Source organism: Cornus florida, unplaced genomic scaffold, assembly GCF_030987335.1.
Source record: "Cornus florida cultivar Cherokee Brave unplaced genomic scaffold, ASM3098733v1 CherokeeBrave_3.0.0_Hap2_Chr02, whole genome shotgun sequence".
In the NCBI taxonomy this organism is placed as follows: Eukaryota; Viridiplantae; Streptophyta; class Magnoliopsida; order Cornales; family Cornaceae; genus Cornus; species Cornus florida.
The window spans coordinates 66,752,648-66,767,157 of record NW_026775572.1 but is presented as its reverse complement, the minus strand read 5'-3'; the positions used below and the strand labels follow the sequence as shown (position 1 = coordinate 66,767,157).

Genomic DNA, 14,510 nt, shown 5'->3' with positions numbered 1-14,510 from the left:
GTTGTTGCCGGCTTGTTTATTTTTTATGCTCTCCTTGTTCAAGTATAATACTGTAATGTAATATTTGAAGCCAATTTTTTCATCTCAGAATGAAGTGCCACTCCCCATTGTGCATTTGCTTCATTGTTGGTAGAGCCTATAATGGAATATTAAGCAATATTTGTTTCCTGTTTTGTATTTAATTCTACAGGAGCCGTATTCAACTTGTTGTGCTTTGATGGAGATATTTTGCTAATGGAGAAGATAGAGAAGCACTTTAACACCCAAGTGGACGAGGTGAGACTCCTTTTATGACTTAAAATAATGTGGGGAAGGATTATGGAATACTTTGGAATCCGAAACTAGTTTTAGGAGTAGCTGTAGTAAGATTTGAAGTTATATGTTCCTAAACTTTTCTAGTAATAATACAGTATAAATGTAGTAGTGGTAAGAAACTTTGATAGTAGGTTATATCACCACCTTATGTTGCTGCTATGTAATGCAGGTCCCGTCCTGGAACAGCGAGGAGGATTTTGAGGCTGCTTTAAAAAAAGCTGGTCTCTTTTAAAGATTGTGTCTCATTGGGAAGATTATTCTTCCAACCACATGTGGTTTGGTTTATCTGGATGTAAATATCAGCCCCCAAATCAATCAGTTTTTGGATGTTGGTTTTGGGTTTAAACAGAATCAGTTTTTGGATGTGGTTTTGGTTATCTGGTACTGTTGGATATTCGGTTATCTTCCAACCACATGTAGTTATTCGGGTATATCAGCCCCCAAATCAATCAGTTTTTGGATGTTGGTTTTTGGTTTTAAACAGAATCAGTTTTTGAAGCCGATGTTATATAAGTGGGTTATTTGTTGACTACATTTAATCTAGTCTCTTCTATGTTTGGTTGGAATGCAAGCCCATTGTAGAATTGATAGAACAGTTTTCCTCACATTTTTAATAGTCATGTTTGCTATGCCCCACCTCCTCCCTTTTTTTTTTATTTATTTTTATTTTTAATTATCTAATTCCTTAGTTGTTAGTGTTATCGAGAGTTTGTGTGATCGGGTCCTCCGATCGTGGTTGTTCTCCTCTTTGTAGGAGTTCTCCTTCCCGATCGTGGTGGTTCTCCTCTTTGTAGGAGTTCTCCTTTCTATGGGAGTTTCTCTACTTGTTAAGAGTGCTTTCCTTTCTTTGTTGATCTCTTTTCTTCCTCCCTCCCCTCTCTCCTCTTTCGTCCTTTCAATTGCTTTCGTGATCGGTTCTTTCTGCAAGGTTCCTTTGGTGTTGGGTGATGTTCTATCGATCAACTTGGGTTTGGCGTTTTTCAATTTTTAGATTTCATGATCCTCTGTACACATGCTTTGTGGTTCTCTGGTAGTGTAGGTGGTTTGATTCACAAGTTCCTTGGCTGGCATCGGTGTTGTGGTCCGGTGTTTTGTGTTTTTCTTTTTGTCTCAGGTTTTCGATTTTGTCTCTCCTCATGTCCGTTGCTTGTGGATTTTTTCGACTTTCTAAAGTGTTGTTCATACATTTTTCAATGATCTCAGTATATCAAACACAAACAACTCTTCAATTTCGTAACTAATCTCGATCTTGAATTTCGAACTTTAAAATACAACTCGATCGGACTTGTTTTGATACCGAAAAATTGTGAAATCCTAATTGAGAAAACATGTTTATATAGACTTTCAAAAACCTAGATATGCTTGGAAAATAAGGTAAAATCGTGCATAGGATTTAAGAAGGAAGCTTAGACCAAATAAGAATCAAAACAGAACCGGTACTGGATTTTGGCTACCGGTTCAGAATGTGCGGAGAAGAATTCTCTTTATAATCAGAAGTTGGCTACGGGTACTAGATTTGGGTACCGGTTCCCAATGGACAGAATAGAATTCTTTTATTTGGCTTCATGTTCCCAGTTCGAAATAGGCCGAATGTAAACTTCCTAAGAACTTCAAACTTCCAAAACTTCCTAAGTGTTTTCACACACTCACATACCTTTTCAAAACATTGTTCTCATCATCCCAGAGTGTTTTAAAATATGAACACTTGAACTTCTTCATTCTTCAAATCCGCTTCCGATCTTCAATTTTGAAATTCTGAACCAAAATTTTTTATTTTTTTTTATTTTATAATTTTGAACCAAAATATTTCAACTCGATTGGACTTGTTTTGATAACGAAATTAACCAATTACAAAATATATATATCTCACAATCTCCCCAAAATATATATAAATATATATATATCTCACAGCCACTACCACTAGTACTGACTAATGCCATCATCACTACTACTAGGACTACCACCAACCCCAACACGGCTGCTATCACTGTTACTGCTATTGATAGTAGTGGTACTATTTATAGTACTGTTACCACCACCACCGTCGCTGTGAATATAACCACCACTACGAGTACAGCTGCCACAACCACAAGTTGCTGCTGCTGAATCAGCTCCCATAGGTGTTCGTTTCCTAGGACCTAGTTTGACAAATTCTCGATCATTTAAGAACCCTTGGCCTAATTCTTTATATAAGCACTGAAACTTCCAATTGTGTGCTACGTTTTCAGGTTCAAACATCCATAAATTCTATGGGGTTTTAACAAAAAAAAAAAAAATCAACATTTTGACTTTCGGACCCCTTTTAACTCAGATTGCATTTAAGAATGTACGGACTGTCACTCAGTGTCCTTCTCTCACTGTACCCTCCCTCTAGTCGGCCCTCCTCCTTACCCTTGCTTTCTTCTTCTCCTCTGCTACTTCTACCTAAAACAAGACCAGTTCAACAGCCCCAGCATCACCACACGCAAGTAGAAAACTGACAAATTCTTTAATGGTATTTCCATCGCAAAATCAGGCGATGGTTTTTGGTATTTATGTTTACATTCGATGATGGATGGGGACTGGCAGCAGTGAGAGTCGGCATGGTTCATTGCTCTGTGGAGAGGTAGTGGTGGTAGTAGAAAGGTGGAGCCAGTGGTAGTTGTCATGGAAGAGGAAGGAGAGGGAACACAGAGATGGAGAAGAGAGGATGGAATTCACATTGGGGGAAGTTTTTTTCATTTAATATTCTTATTGGTATATTTTTATTTGAATATAATTATAATACATATTGAGGCTAAAATGGTCTAGAACATGAAATATATAGATGATAATGATGGATTACACTTTTTCAGATTTAACTGATCTTGTAATTTCATGTTTTGGACAGTCAGAGCTGGGGGTTACTGTTTGTATTTGGAGGCGGGAGGCGTCAGTCTAACAAGATTACTGTTGTGTTGTGTTTCAAAGCAATGGATCCACTCATTGAATTGAAATTAGAGAAGATTTAGTTTAACATTCCAATTTTAAAGGGTGTAGTCAATATCCTTTATCATTTCCTCCAAGAGAAGGTGGTTTTTTAATTCTATGAAATTTTCTAGAATAATCTTTTCTTTAAAGATACAAAGAAGAAGAGTGTGTTTCTCTGAGTGGTTAAGGTGCAATTGAAATTGTTTTGGAATTCTAATTACTTGGAAGTGGATTTTTCAATCCAAGGAGGAGATATGTTGGGTTGCATGAAATTGTTCCACCTCCATTGTCGTTCCTTCATTCATTCTCTCCCTATATATCGTCTTCTCACATGTGTGTACTTACTATAATCAATCAATCTTGTGCTATACTTGCTAAGTTAAAGTAACAAAAAGTTAAATCTCGTAGTAGTAATTATAATACAATTTAAGTGCTTAAACACCGATTTATTTTCCTTTCTTGCTTTGGAAGGACAAATATATATATATATATATATATATATATATATATATATATAGTCCTGATCTCTTGCTCCCTATGGAGCAAGAAAATTAATCCACACTTTTTATATAGAACGTTAGTTTTTTTTTTTTAAACATAAAACTACTCTCACCCTATTTTTAGTTTCTATATTTAATTTTACCATTATCACCTAATTATCAAAATAAAAATAGAAACCTTTGAAAAAAAATAATAGCACTATATTTTACTTAAAAAATTATTTTTATTTAGATGTTTCTTTGAAAGAAAAATAATACTGGTATCTTTCAATTTTGCAACAACAGTATGATATTATAGTTTTTTTCTAAAAAAATCTTATTGTTCTCAGTATAAGTAAATTAATATACTTCTTTAGTATAAGTAAATTTATCAACAAATATACTGTATTATTGCATTTTGGAATATCGAATTGATTTATTAGACTTGAAATTGAAGAAAATTTCATTTAAAGTTTAAACAAAAATTCTTTTTATTTCAATTTGAAGTTAGGCATTTGGTGAAGTTCATTATTGAATCTGTGAATTTGTGAGTTTGATTATTGGATGATGATGATGTACTGACTATGGTGAGGATGTAGAATCCACCTTAGAAACAATAAGGTAACCAAAAAAAAAAAAAAAAATGGGTTAAGATCTTCTCACAACCTTATCCATGGAGAGTAATCATTTGTCCACACTTTTATCCATGAATTCAAATTCAACGCACAGAGAAATGGAGAGAGAGTTGATAATTACCTTTTATTGTTACCTTTTATTGTTACGTAAGTAGTAATGGTAAAATTAAATATAGAAACTAAAAATAGGGTGAGAGTGGTTTTGTGTTAAAAAGAAAAGCCAAAGGTGGGTTTGAAAAATGACCGTTATATTTAATCTAACGGTCTATATAAAAAGTGTGGATCAATTTTCTTGCTCCATAGGGAGCAAGAGATTAGGACTATATATATATATATATATATTATTTTTACTTCTTGGTAAGTGAGAAGTTTTAACTTTTGTTGTGTTGTTTTTTTACCCAAAAATAAATAAATAAATAAATAAACGACCTCACTTGCAGAAGGAGGCCGGAACAAGCTTGGCAAAGTGAAGTAACTCTTGCTTTTGATGTTGGCTACCCTAATGATACTTGCTTGGGTTCTCCAGGATTCAGGGCTGGTATATATATATATATATATATATATATATATATATATACCAGCCCTGAATCCTGGAGAACCCACCCTGAATCCTGGAGAACCCAAGCAAGTTTATATATATATATATATATATTGTATTAGGAGGTTTCATGGTCATGATATATTTCTTTTGTCGAAATTCACGGTCACGAAACCTCTCTTGCCGAAATCTAATAATTTATAACAAATATCTTATGTATATGTGTATTATACGTGAATAAGTTGTAGTAGTAAGAATTACTATAATAATTAATAATTTTCTTTATTAAATTTGATTCTTGTAGAGCAAGAGGCCACCTTTAATCCCATAAATAGAAAATTTTACAAAAATTTGAGGGACAAGCATTATAAAAATTAAAAAAGGGTTAAAATCACAAAAATAAAAAACCATCTTTTGTCAAAATTACAAAAAAATCCCTTTAAGTTTGTCTTCTCCCTCTTCCCCCACGCCTTTCTTAAGATCTCAGTCAACATGGTTAAGATATGGTCCATATCTCAGTCAACATGGCTGAGGAAGTTTAAAGGAAAAGAAGGGAAAGTTGTTTTCGTTTGGAAATGAAGGGGGAGAGGAATTTGTGGGAGGATTTGGGGGAAAAGAACCATAGGATTTGATGTGTATCCTTGTTTTTATGTTTTCTAGTCTCATAAAAAAACTGTATTTGTTTTTTGCCTTCTCAGTGAAGCCAAATAAATATGATAGAGGAGTTAGCATTATTTCTGTAATAAATATATGTGTGTGTATATATATATATAGAATAATAGTTATTATAGAAATAAAAAAACTTTTACACAGAGAGATGGGGAGAGAGAGAACGAAATAGACACACAGAGAGAATGAAAGCTTCAATTTTGATCTCTGAAAATAGTAGACATTCAATGCCTTATATAGGCTCGTAGTGTAGCTTCCCATGTACGCCATTTTGGTATCTTCTCTTATAAGCCTCCAAAGCCATCTTTCTTTACAAGCCTCAAAACTTATGATTACATGGATGACTTAATGAATTCGTGGACCCCACACAAGTGTGCATATATATATATAACACTCCCCATTGGGGTTCACAAAACTACACTAAGAATATACCTCGTTAAAACCTTGCTAAGGAAAACCCAGTAGGACAAAACCCTAGCAATAGAAAAAGAGTACAGTATTCTTATTTATCTTGAAAATGGTATTGCATAGATTAAAAACTGTCTCTTTAAAGCATTGCCAGGAAAACCCAGTGGGACAAAACCTGAACGAAAAAAAAAGAGTACAGTATGCCAATACCTCTTTAATCAATTGCTCCCCCTCATTAGATCAACCCTTAAGATCCTTTAGTTGACGCATTCCAATGTTGTGCACCAGCTTCTTGAATGTTGTAGTTGGAAGCGTTTTAGTGAATAGATCTGCTAGATTTTCACATGAACGTATCTTTTGAATATTAATATCACCCCTTTTTTGGAGTTCATGTGCATAAAAGAATTTTGGTGAGATGTGCTTGGTCCTGTCACTTTTAATATACCCTTCCTTATGCACCATTGAACATTGCAATCACTAGTTCACCAAAGCAGGTCCAAGAGACTGGCATTGCCTCTATAGGGTCACATATACTGTAACACAACCATTGTCGAAATTTAACCAACATTTGCATTTTTTCTTTACAATAACATGCAATATTATCTAATCCAATCTACAAATGTGATTTGAACCTTTAATTTGTGGTATGTGACAACAATAAGAAAGTGGTTTAATGCTTTTATGGCTTCTCACAAGTAATTTACAAATTATAATGAAATTTTGCCCTTTGCATATTCCACTCATGAAACAAAGGAACTTCTTATATTATGATGTGGCATCCTTCGTTTCTCATGTGATGTGGTATCTTAATCTTATGTGTATCGTCATTTGGCAATTGCAACAATTATAGGGCACACACAAAGGCATACTTGTCTACCAGTAAAAGTTTGTGCAATTTATCATTTAGAGTGTGCGTTTGTGTGGCAGGCGGCAGAGCTTCTAGTGCACCCTCACCTTCAGCCTTACGTTCTAAAGATTCAACACAAAATTAACAGCCCCAGACGCAATAGTTTATCAGTCAGCTGGCGGTCGGAAACCAACTACATGAAAAAAACTAGATTTACAGAGCCAGAAGATGTTCGTCTTACCACGTACAGAGAGAAAAGGCAGTCATTCAGCAATGATAGGACTTTGAATCCAAGTGTATCTGGAGCTGAGCAAGATACAACATTTGATAAGAAAATTACTCCAAAAGCTTCAGATATTGTCAAGGCTCCAAAATTGACTCCAAGGAATTCTCCTGCTACTCCTAAGAAACTAGCAGAGCTGTCAAAGAATCGCGAATCGGTAAGATTACAGATAGTATTATATATATATTTCTGTGTGTGTGCATATACATATTTAATTATTTTGTTTCTGCTTCGTGTTACCTAGTTATTTGATTTAGTTAATGGATATATATTGAAACGATACAGGTGCATTGATTTACCTGACCCTCTTAGTTGAAATGCCAATATATCTGGTTTTTGAAAAAAAAAAATCTGACTAGTTTTGTGTTGTATATTTTGAACTATTTCAATTGTCGTGTGGCTTAACTGATCGCAAATGAAAATGGGAAATATATGTATATCAATTTAGCTAATTTAAATCGATATATAGAAAATTTCATTCATTTTTTATATTGAATTGTTTCTGTTGCATATTTTAAATTCCTTACTTTGCTTGTTACGCTTAGGTTTCAGGATACCTTGGCGTCTATTTGCTCCTTGAGCCTGAAATAACTGTGTTTTAGAATGAGTCATTCACATGGTGCATTTAGAAGCAAAATTTAATTTTTATGCTAAATTTATAAATGTTCCCTTTTGGAAAAAATATTGTAAACTTTAAATATAGAGAGTGAGGGAAGAAGAGAGGAGGAAATAAAGAGAACATGATAGAATATTGCCGGGAAGATTGAAGGTATGATGATATGTTGACTTGAGAATATCTTCTTTTCAAGAAGCAGAAGCAAATAAAACTTGCAATCTAAAATGGGGGGGAAAAAAAAAAGAAGTAAAAATGAATTTAGATTGCATCTTAAAGGTAAGTTAAACTGTTAAAGTTGAAGAAAATGTTGTAATACCAATTGGTAAAGATTACATTTTGGAAATGCCATTCTAGCCACACCCATCATTCAGTATTAACAAAACTAAATAAAATAAATTGTCCCTATTATTTCAGTTAGTTACATGAATCATATTTTGCCCCTTTTTTTATACTAAAGAATTCAACTATTTTTAAATAAAATTTATTTCTCTGTTTTTCTTTTTGAATTTCAAATCTTCTTTCTCTTACCTGTATTATTTCTTTGATATTAACATCTAAAACTGTTAATGTAGGTTGTGATGATCTCTTCTGGCGTATATTTTGTAGTCATTGCATGTTAAATGATCTACTCTTCTGGTTAGAAAAAAAAATAAAAAATCAAGTTGACTTTTTTTATTTCACTTCTCAAGGTTATTAAATGTTGTTCTCTCTTAATTAATAGAAATTTGCTATCATAAGATTATATGTTACCACAAAGGATAGCCTAGTGATGTTCATATCTCCAAATTTATTCAATCAACACAGCATCTCATGTGGTTTACAATCTTTTTCTATTCTACGTGACTATTATATCTCTTCTTTGATCTTTCTTGGATTAATACTTTTATGTGCTCGCGAAATTGTGCTTGTTTAGTACTAATTGGGATTCCCAAGTATTAACTATATTAACAATACTCTTTCTTGGTAACAACTTTAGTAGATGTTAACTTCTTTTAAATTCTTATCAATTATTATTCCCTTAGTGTGTAATACCACTACCACCTCCACCCTTTTACCCATCAATGCTCCTATACTACTGTGATACTCCCGGATTTCTGGATGCGGGTTGGCCAGGCCCATGCCCGAATACCCGAGGATATAAAAAATAAATCAGTAATAATCGAACACAGAATATAAAATAGATAAAAAAGAAGAAATAAATTTCTGAAAGAAAACTAAAATGATAATCCATTAATTGAAACCTCAGAATAAAATTTCATTAAATAAATAAATATTCTGATATATCCAATCCTCCAAATAAATACAACTCGGGAATCCATACTAAGTGGACCCCTAGAAAATCCCAACTGAACAAGTGACAACAATAATTGTCTACGTCAGAACACTGGAACGTAAAAGAAACTCCTATGTAGATAATCCGGAAGAATGAAGTAGACTGATCCCTGCTTAGCACAAACAATTTTTACACCTGACGAATACCTAAAAAATAATGGTGGGTCAGACTCACAAACAAGTTTTACTCTACTACAATCCAAGCAGAGACCCGATACACGTATACATTCTAGTTAATCCAACAATAGTTATGTAGTCCATATATATATATATACACACTAAGGGACTCTCACTAGACTACAAAGCGGTCTCAACTTGATTAGTAGGTAACATGTAAAATGCACCTGAAGTGGGCATGAGTATATAGACCTAACAGGGTACACCACTAACCATCATAGCCAGCTATGCATCCCACTGCATATACGCTCCCTAACCATGATCCTGAGACTCAAGCTCATATCATAGCTCATAACTATATATATATATAAAATCCATCCTAATTCAAAACATAAAATAAACATCCGTCATGTCATCCAACTGATTCCGTTGACCTGACATGAAAATATGTAGGATTTAACATTTTAGTTAATTTATTCCGTTAGGTAGGACTTAACGTTTTAGTTAATCCGTCCCTAATATGCCACTATCGCATACTGGTGCATATAATGCATATGATTCATAAATGATGCAACATCCAAAGTAATACATCAAATAAATCCACAGTTGATGTAATAGTTATAATATTACATCAAATAAATTTAGAATTAAGCATAATAAGATCAGACCAAATCCATGACCATATTATTCTGCCAATATATGATTAAAATCATATAATATCCATATTAATTGCTAAGTTATTTTTAAGCAATTAATTCCTCCATTCCATCTAATAATTGATGAAGAAATATGTAAATACAACATCAATTACATCCAGAGATAAGCATAATAACAGTGAGACAATAACTTAGTTTATTACTGCTAATACATGATAAACATTATATAATATCCATGAACTTTCTTAGAACAATTTCAATAATTAATTAATCATTAATCAATATGCAAATTTAACTGAAATTTCATATTAGTCACTTCTATCACCTATAGGTATGGATTAAACATTCTAGGATTTTAACATGTTCATTGTAGTCATTTAAACCATCCATAATACCCTGCACAGCCCTGGAACACCCAAAACCTCAAAACAGTAGCCGAAAATCCCAAAATATTAAAGTAGCGGCGAGAGCAAGCTTTGTCCTCGTGAGAGCAAGCTCTCGTCTTGAGGGAGCAGGCTCTCAACTTCATAGAGTCGGCTCTCTCCCTCTGATAGTCGTCAAAATAATTCCCTTTTGGGAGCCTGCTCTCACCCCTTGGGAGCCGGCTCTCAACCTGTTCTGCATCATCTTCCTCGTCTCCAACGAATTCTAATCCCTCTGTTCTCCATTGTTGATTGTCCTAAGAGTTTGAACTAAGTCCCGAATCATTCTAGTAATTTATATAAATCAATTATGCATCATTAAAATCAATTAAAACAAATACTCATGGCATAAATTGCAAGATCAATCAATTACAAATAAATTCATCTAACATTGATTTAAATCATAATTAGCATGCATAATAGATCAATTTAAAGTCTGATTAGTTCATGGAATTAACTTAGGCCTGTATAGAAACACGAAGTCTAAGGGAAGGAGTAAGTAGAAGAACTTGCCTCTAGGTTTCGAAATGAAACCTTCTCTTCTTCTTCCTTGGTTTTCCGGCGACCTTGGTTGCCGTCGAACCCTATCAAAATCCATCATTTAAAAAAATTAAATAAAACAAAATAGAACATAAATCCATTATTTTATTTTAATCCTAACAATTAATTACAATTAAATCACACCTCATTTAAGCAAGTAAAACATCCAATTAATACACCACACAAGCACCCAATTAAATCAAATAAATCACATAAACAATTAAGACAAATAAGCATATAATCATGTAACTACATAAGCACATAATCACGTAAGCACATAAAATACGATAAACTAACTAATTAAATCCCTTTTATATCCTTTTGAAAACTGGGGATATTACAACTACCAAGTCTCCGTTCTATGCCTACTTTCTTAAACTAACTTCTTTATACTTGCTCGTTTATAATAACGAGGGAGTCGTTGCCTGCTCTTCACTTTATCCTAATATGAATGTGTCTTAGGGTGTGGGTATTAATGATGCATTATAAGCAACGACTGCTTGTTCATTTAACCTGCTTAAGCATTCCATAGTCACCACTTGCTGGATTTGATCTTTCACTTCACAAATATGGAGCTTTCCAACAGTACTAAGCTCTAAAATTTCCTTCTTTCTTGGGTCAGTCAGTTTTTATGGTTTTATTCTTATATGGTATATGCTTATATTTGCAGTTTCAAGCTTCACGAACTCCAGCCAAAAAAGCTGTTCCCACAAATCGTAGAGCATCATTGCCATTTCCTACAAGAGCTGCAGTTGAAGGATCACCTTGCACGCCCTATATTGGAATTAACTCTCCGGATGTTTCTGTCAATTCCCCTCGAATTGACAGGATTGCTGAATTCCCAATGACCTCATATGAAAGTCCCTTCCTCCCTGTTCGTAGAACTTCATCAACCTCTGCACAAGGCTCAAACTCACCACCACAAGGCGACCATTCGATCTTGAAGGATAAATGTATGGTTCAGGTGTGCAATAGAACCTTTGGCAGGCTGAGTTTCACCGATGCTTGGCAGGGAATGGAAGGCACGGCATGCAAGTTGGATGGGGAGGACATTGGAAGTGAGGGCTCTAATCAAAATGCTACAGCCGGGGCATCAAGTCGAACCTCATCAGACTTGCGCCGCAGGCGATTTGACACCTCATCTTACCAGCAGCGAGCTGAGGCTTTGGAAGGGTTGCTTGAATTCAGTGCAAGGCTGTTGCAAGACGAAAGGTTTGACGAATTGGGGGTGTTATTGAAGCCGTTTGGGCCAGGAAAGGCTTCTCCCAGAGAAACTGCTATCTGGTTGACTAAGAGCTTCAAGGAGAACACAGTGAAGCAGGAAGATCAATGCCAAGAACACCTGACACAGGTACTTTAATTGTTGCTGTAACAAATTATAGAGTTTACAGATTTTATTATTGGCATTGAGATAGGCAATATGGATTTGATTTTCGGAAAAAGGGAATGAAGGAATAGGATTTTTTTTTTTTTTGAATTTGTATGTAGGTAATCTGACATGGGCATTTAGGATTCTGTAGAGGCTACAAAGCAAATGCCAGACTTCTTTTCTTTTGCCCGTTTTCTTAATTCTGTGTTATGTTTGGGAGCGCAATACATCCTCCAAATTTGAAGGTGCTGAATGAAATTTATGTGAGAGGGTGTGGGTCCAACCACAAAATGTCAGAGTGATATCATGAGGTGGAGTCCCCTCACAACGCCATCATCTTTTGAATTCCGAAAATGTTTCATTTTTCTTCCTTTAATTCTATGTTTTCCTTGCTTCCCTATATTCGCTAGTTTTTAAAGAGGGAATGATGGTAACAAGAAGTGCAGGCTATGTTCATTTTTCTCCCATGTAGTTCTATATCTCTTGGCGGCACATTCCCATGTAGTTCTAAATCTCTAGGCGGCGACGGCGACTGCGACTTGGCTTTCTTGGCATCCATGACGCACAAACAAATAGAAAGCGAGCAGAAAAAGATAACAGAAAAGACGACCAAAAAAAATCCATAAAATGTAGCAAACCAATCTTCTTTAATATCATGGTTTGGATCTTTAATATTTTGTAAGAGATGTACTTGTTCCACAAAACTCTTAATAAACCACACGAACAATACTATACAGGCGACCCATACACAATGAAAAACACAATGAAATACCAAAACTCGCTATTAATCATCCAATCACTAGTACTCCTGGACCCGTCCTCCGAGTTAACATCCTCCATGTCCTCTGCAAAATTACAAAATTAAAAATTTATTACTCACAAACAAACAAAACAAAAATCACTCTTAAGTGTCTCCTTAATATATATATATATATATATATATATATATATATATATATACACACTACAAAGGAAGGATAATCCTAATCCATTTTGACCCCAGAAAAAGATAATCTCAATCCAATTAGGAGAAGTCAAACTTCCTTTTCCTTTCTTGTTTTGAAACGTACAAGAACAACACTGATTTATTTATTGATTTATTTATTATATATATATATTATTTTTACTTTTTGGTAAGTAAGAATTTTTAACTTTTGCGCTGTGTGTGTTTTTTTTTACACCCAAAAAAAATAAAATAAAAAATAAAAAATAAAAGGAGGAGACCTTACCTGCAGAAGGAAGCCGGAACAAGCTTGGCAAAGTAAAGTAACTCTTGATTCCTGAATTAATGGCTTCAGTCTCGTAGGGCTGGAATATATATATATATATATATATATATATATATATATATATATATTGTATTAGGAGGTTTCATAGTCACGCTCACGAAATCTCTCTTGCCGAAATCCACGCTCACGAAATATCTCTTGCCATAATAATTTTAAACAAATATCTTATGTATGTGTGTGTATGTGAATAAGTTGTAGTAGTAAGAATTACAATATTAATTAATAATTTTTTTTTAACAAAATTTGATTCTGGTAGAGCGAGAGGCCACCTTTAATCCCATAGATAGAAAATTTTGCAAAAATTTGAGGGACAAGCATTATAAAAATAAAAAAGGGTTAATATCACCAAAAAAAAAAAAAAAAAAAAAAATCTTCTATCAAAATCGTGCACAAAACCTCCACTAGAATCAAATAGGTCGACCCATTAAATGAGTTGTGAAATGTCAAATTTACTGTTATTCATTGGGTATGTGTAAGAACCTACAAAACCATTAAAAATAAAGTATATTCAGATAAAATAAAATTTGAGAGATAGAGATAGTCAGAACGTTTCTTTCCTTATTTATTTGGATATCTTTAGCAAGAAAATATTAACGATTTAGGTAATTACGTTTTTTTTTGGTATCTTTAACAACATAAAGAAAACAGGACGATTTGATCGGAAAGAGTATCATTACTCTCTCTAGTCACAAAAAAAACTTTCTTTATATGAAAGAGGAGTTAACATTATCATAATGCCCCAAAACTCCAGGTCTAGGAATCATGACATTTTAGTTATATTGTCTCACGAAATCTCTTTTGCCGAAATTCACAATCACGAAATATATATATATATATATATATATATATATATATAGAGTCTTGATCTCTTGCTCCCCATGGAGTAAGAAAAATAATCCATACTTTCTATCTAGAAAAATAATCCACACTTTCTATCTAGACCGTTAGATTAAATCTAATGGTCATTTTACAAATCCACCTATGATATTTCCTTTTAACACAAAACCACCCTCACCATATTTTTAGTTTCTATAATTAATTTTATC

General features: G+C 33.8%; 1 protein-coding gene and 1 long non-coding RNA gene across 2 annotated transcripts; one reads left to right on the top strand and one right to left on the bottom strand.

The window, feature by feature from the left end:
* The first annotated feature begins 3,130 nt into the window (after positions 1–3,130).
* LOC132296359 (serine/threonine-protein kinase Nek2-like) lies at positions 3,131–12,440 on the top strand. Its single transcript, XM_059794569.1, has 3 exons — positions 3,131–3,202; positions 6,921–7,280; positions 11,477–12,440. Exons 1-3 carry the CDS (start codon positions 3,131–3,133, stop codon positions 12,164–12,166), a joined length of 1,122 nt encoding a protein of 373 aa, XP_059650552.1. The 3' UTR covers positions 12,167–12,440.
* A 352-nt stretch (positions 12,441–12,792) lies between these two features.
* LOC132295209 (uncharacterized) lies at positions 12,793–13,518 on the bottom strand. Its single transcript, XR_009478361.1, has 2 exons — positions 13,405–13,518; positions 12,793–13,020 (listed from the first exon to the last, which is right to left on the bottom strand). It is a non-coding gene; the product is annotated as an uncharacterized LOC132295209 (long non-coding RNA).
* Positions 13,519–14,510: the final 992 nt, after the last annotated feature.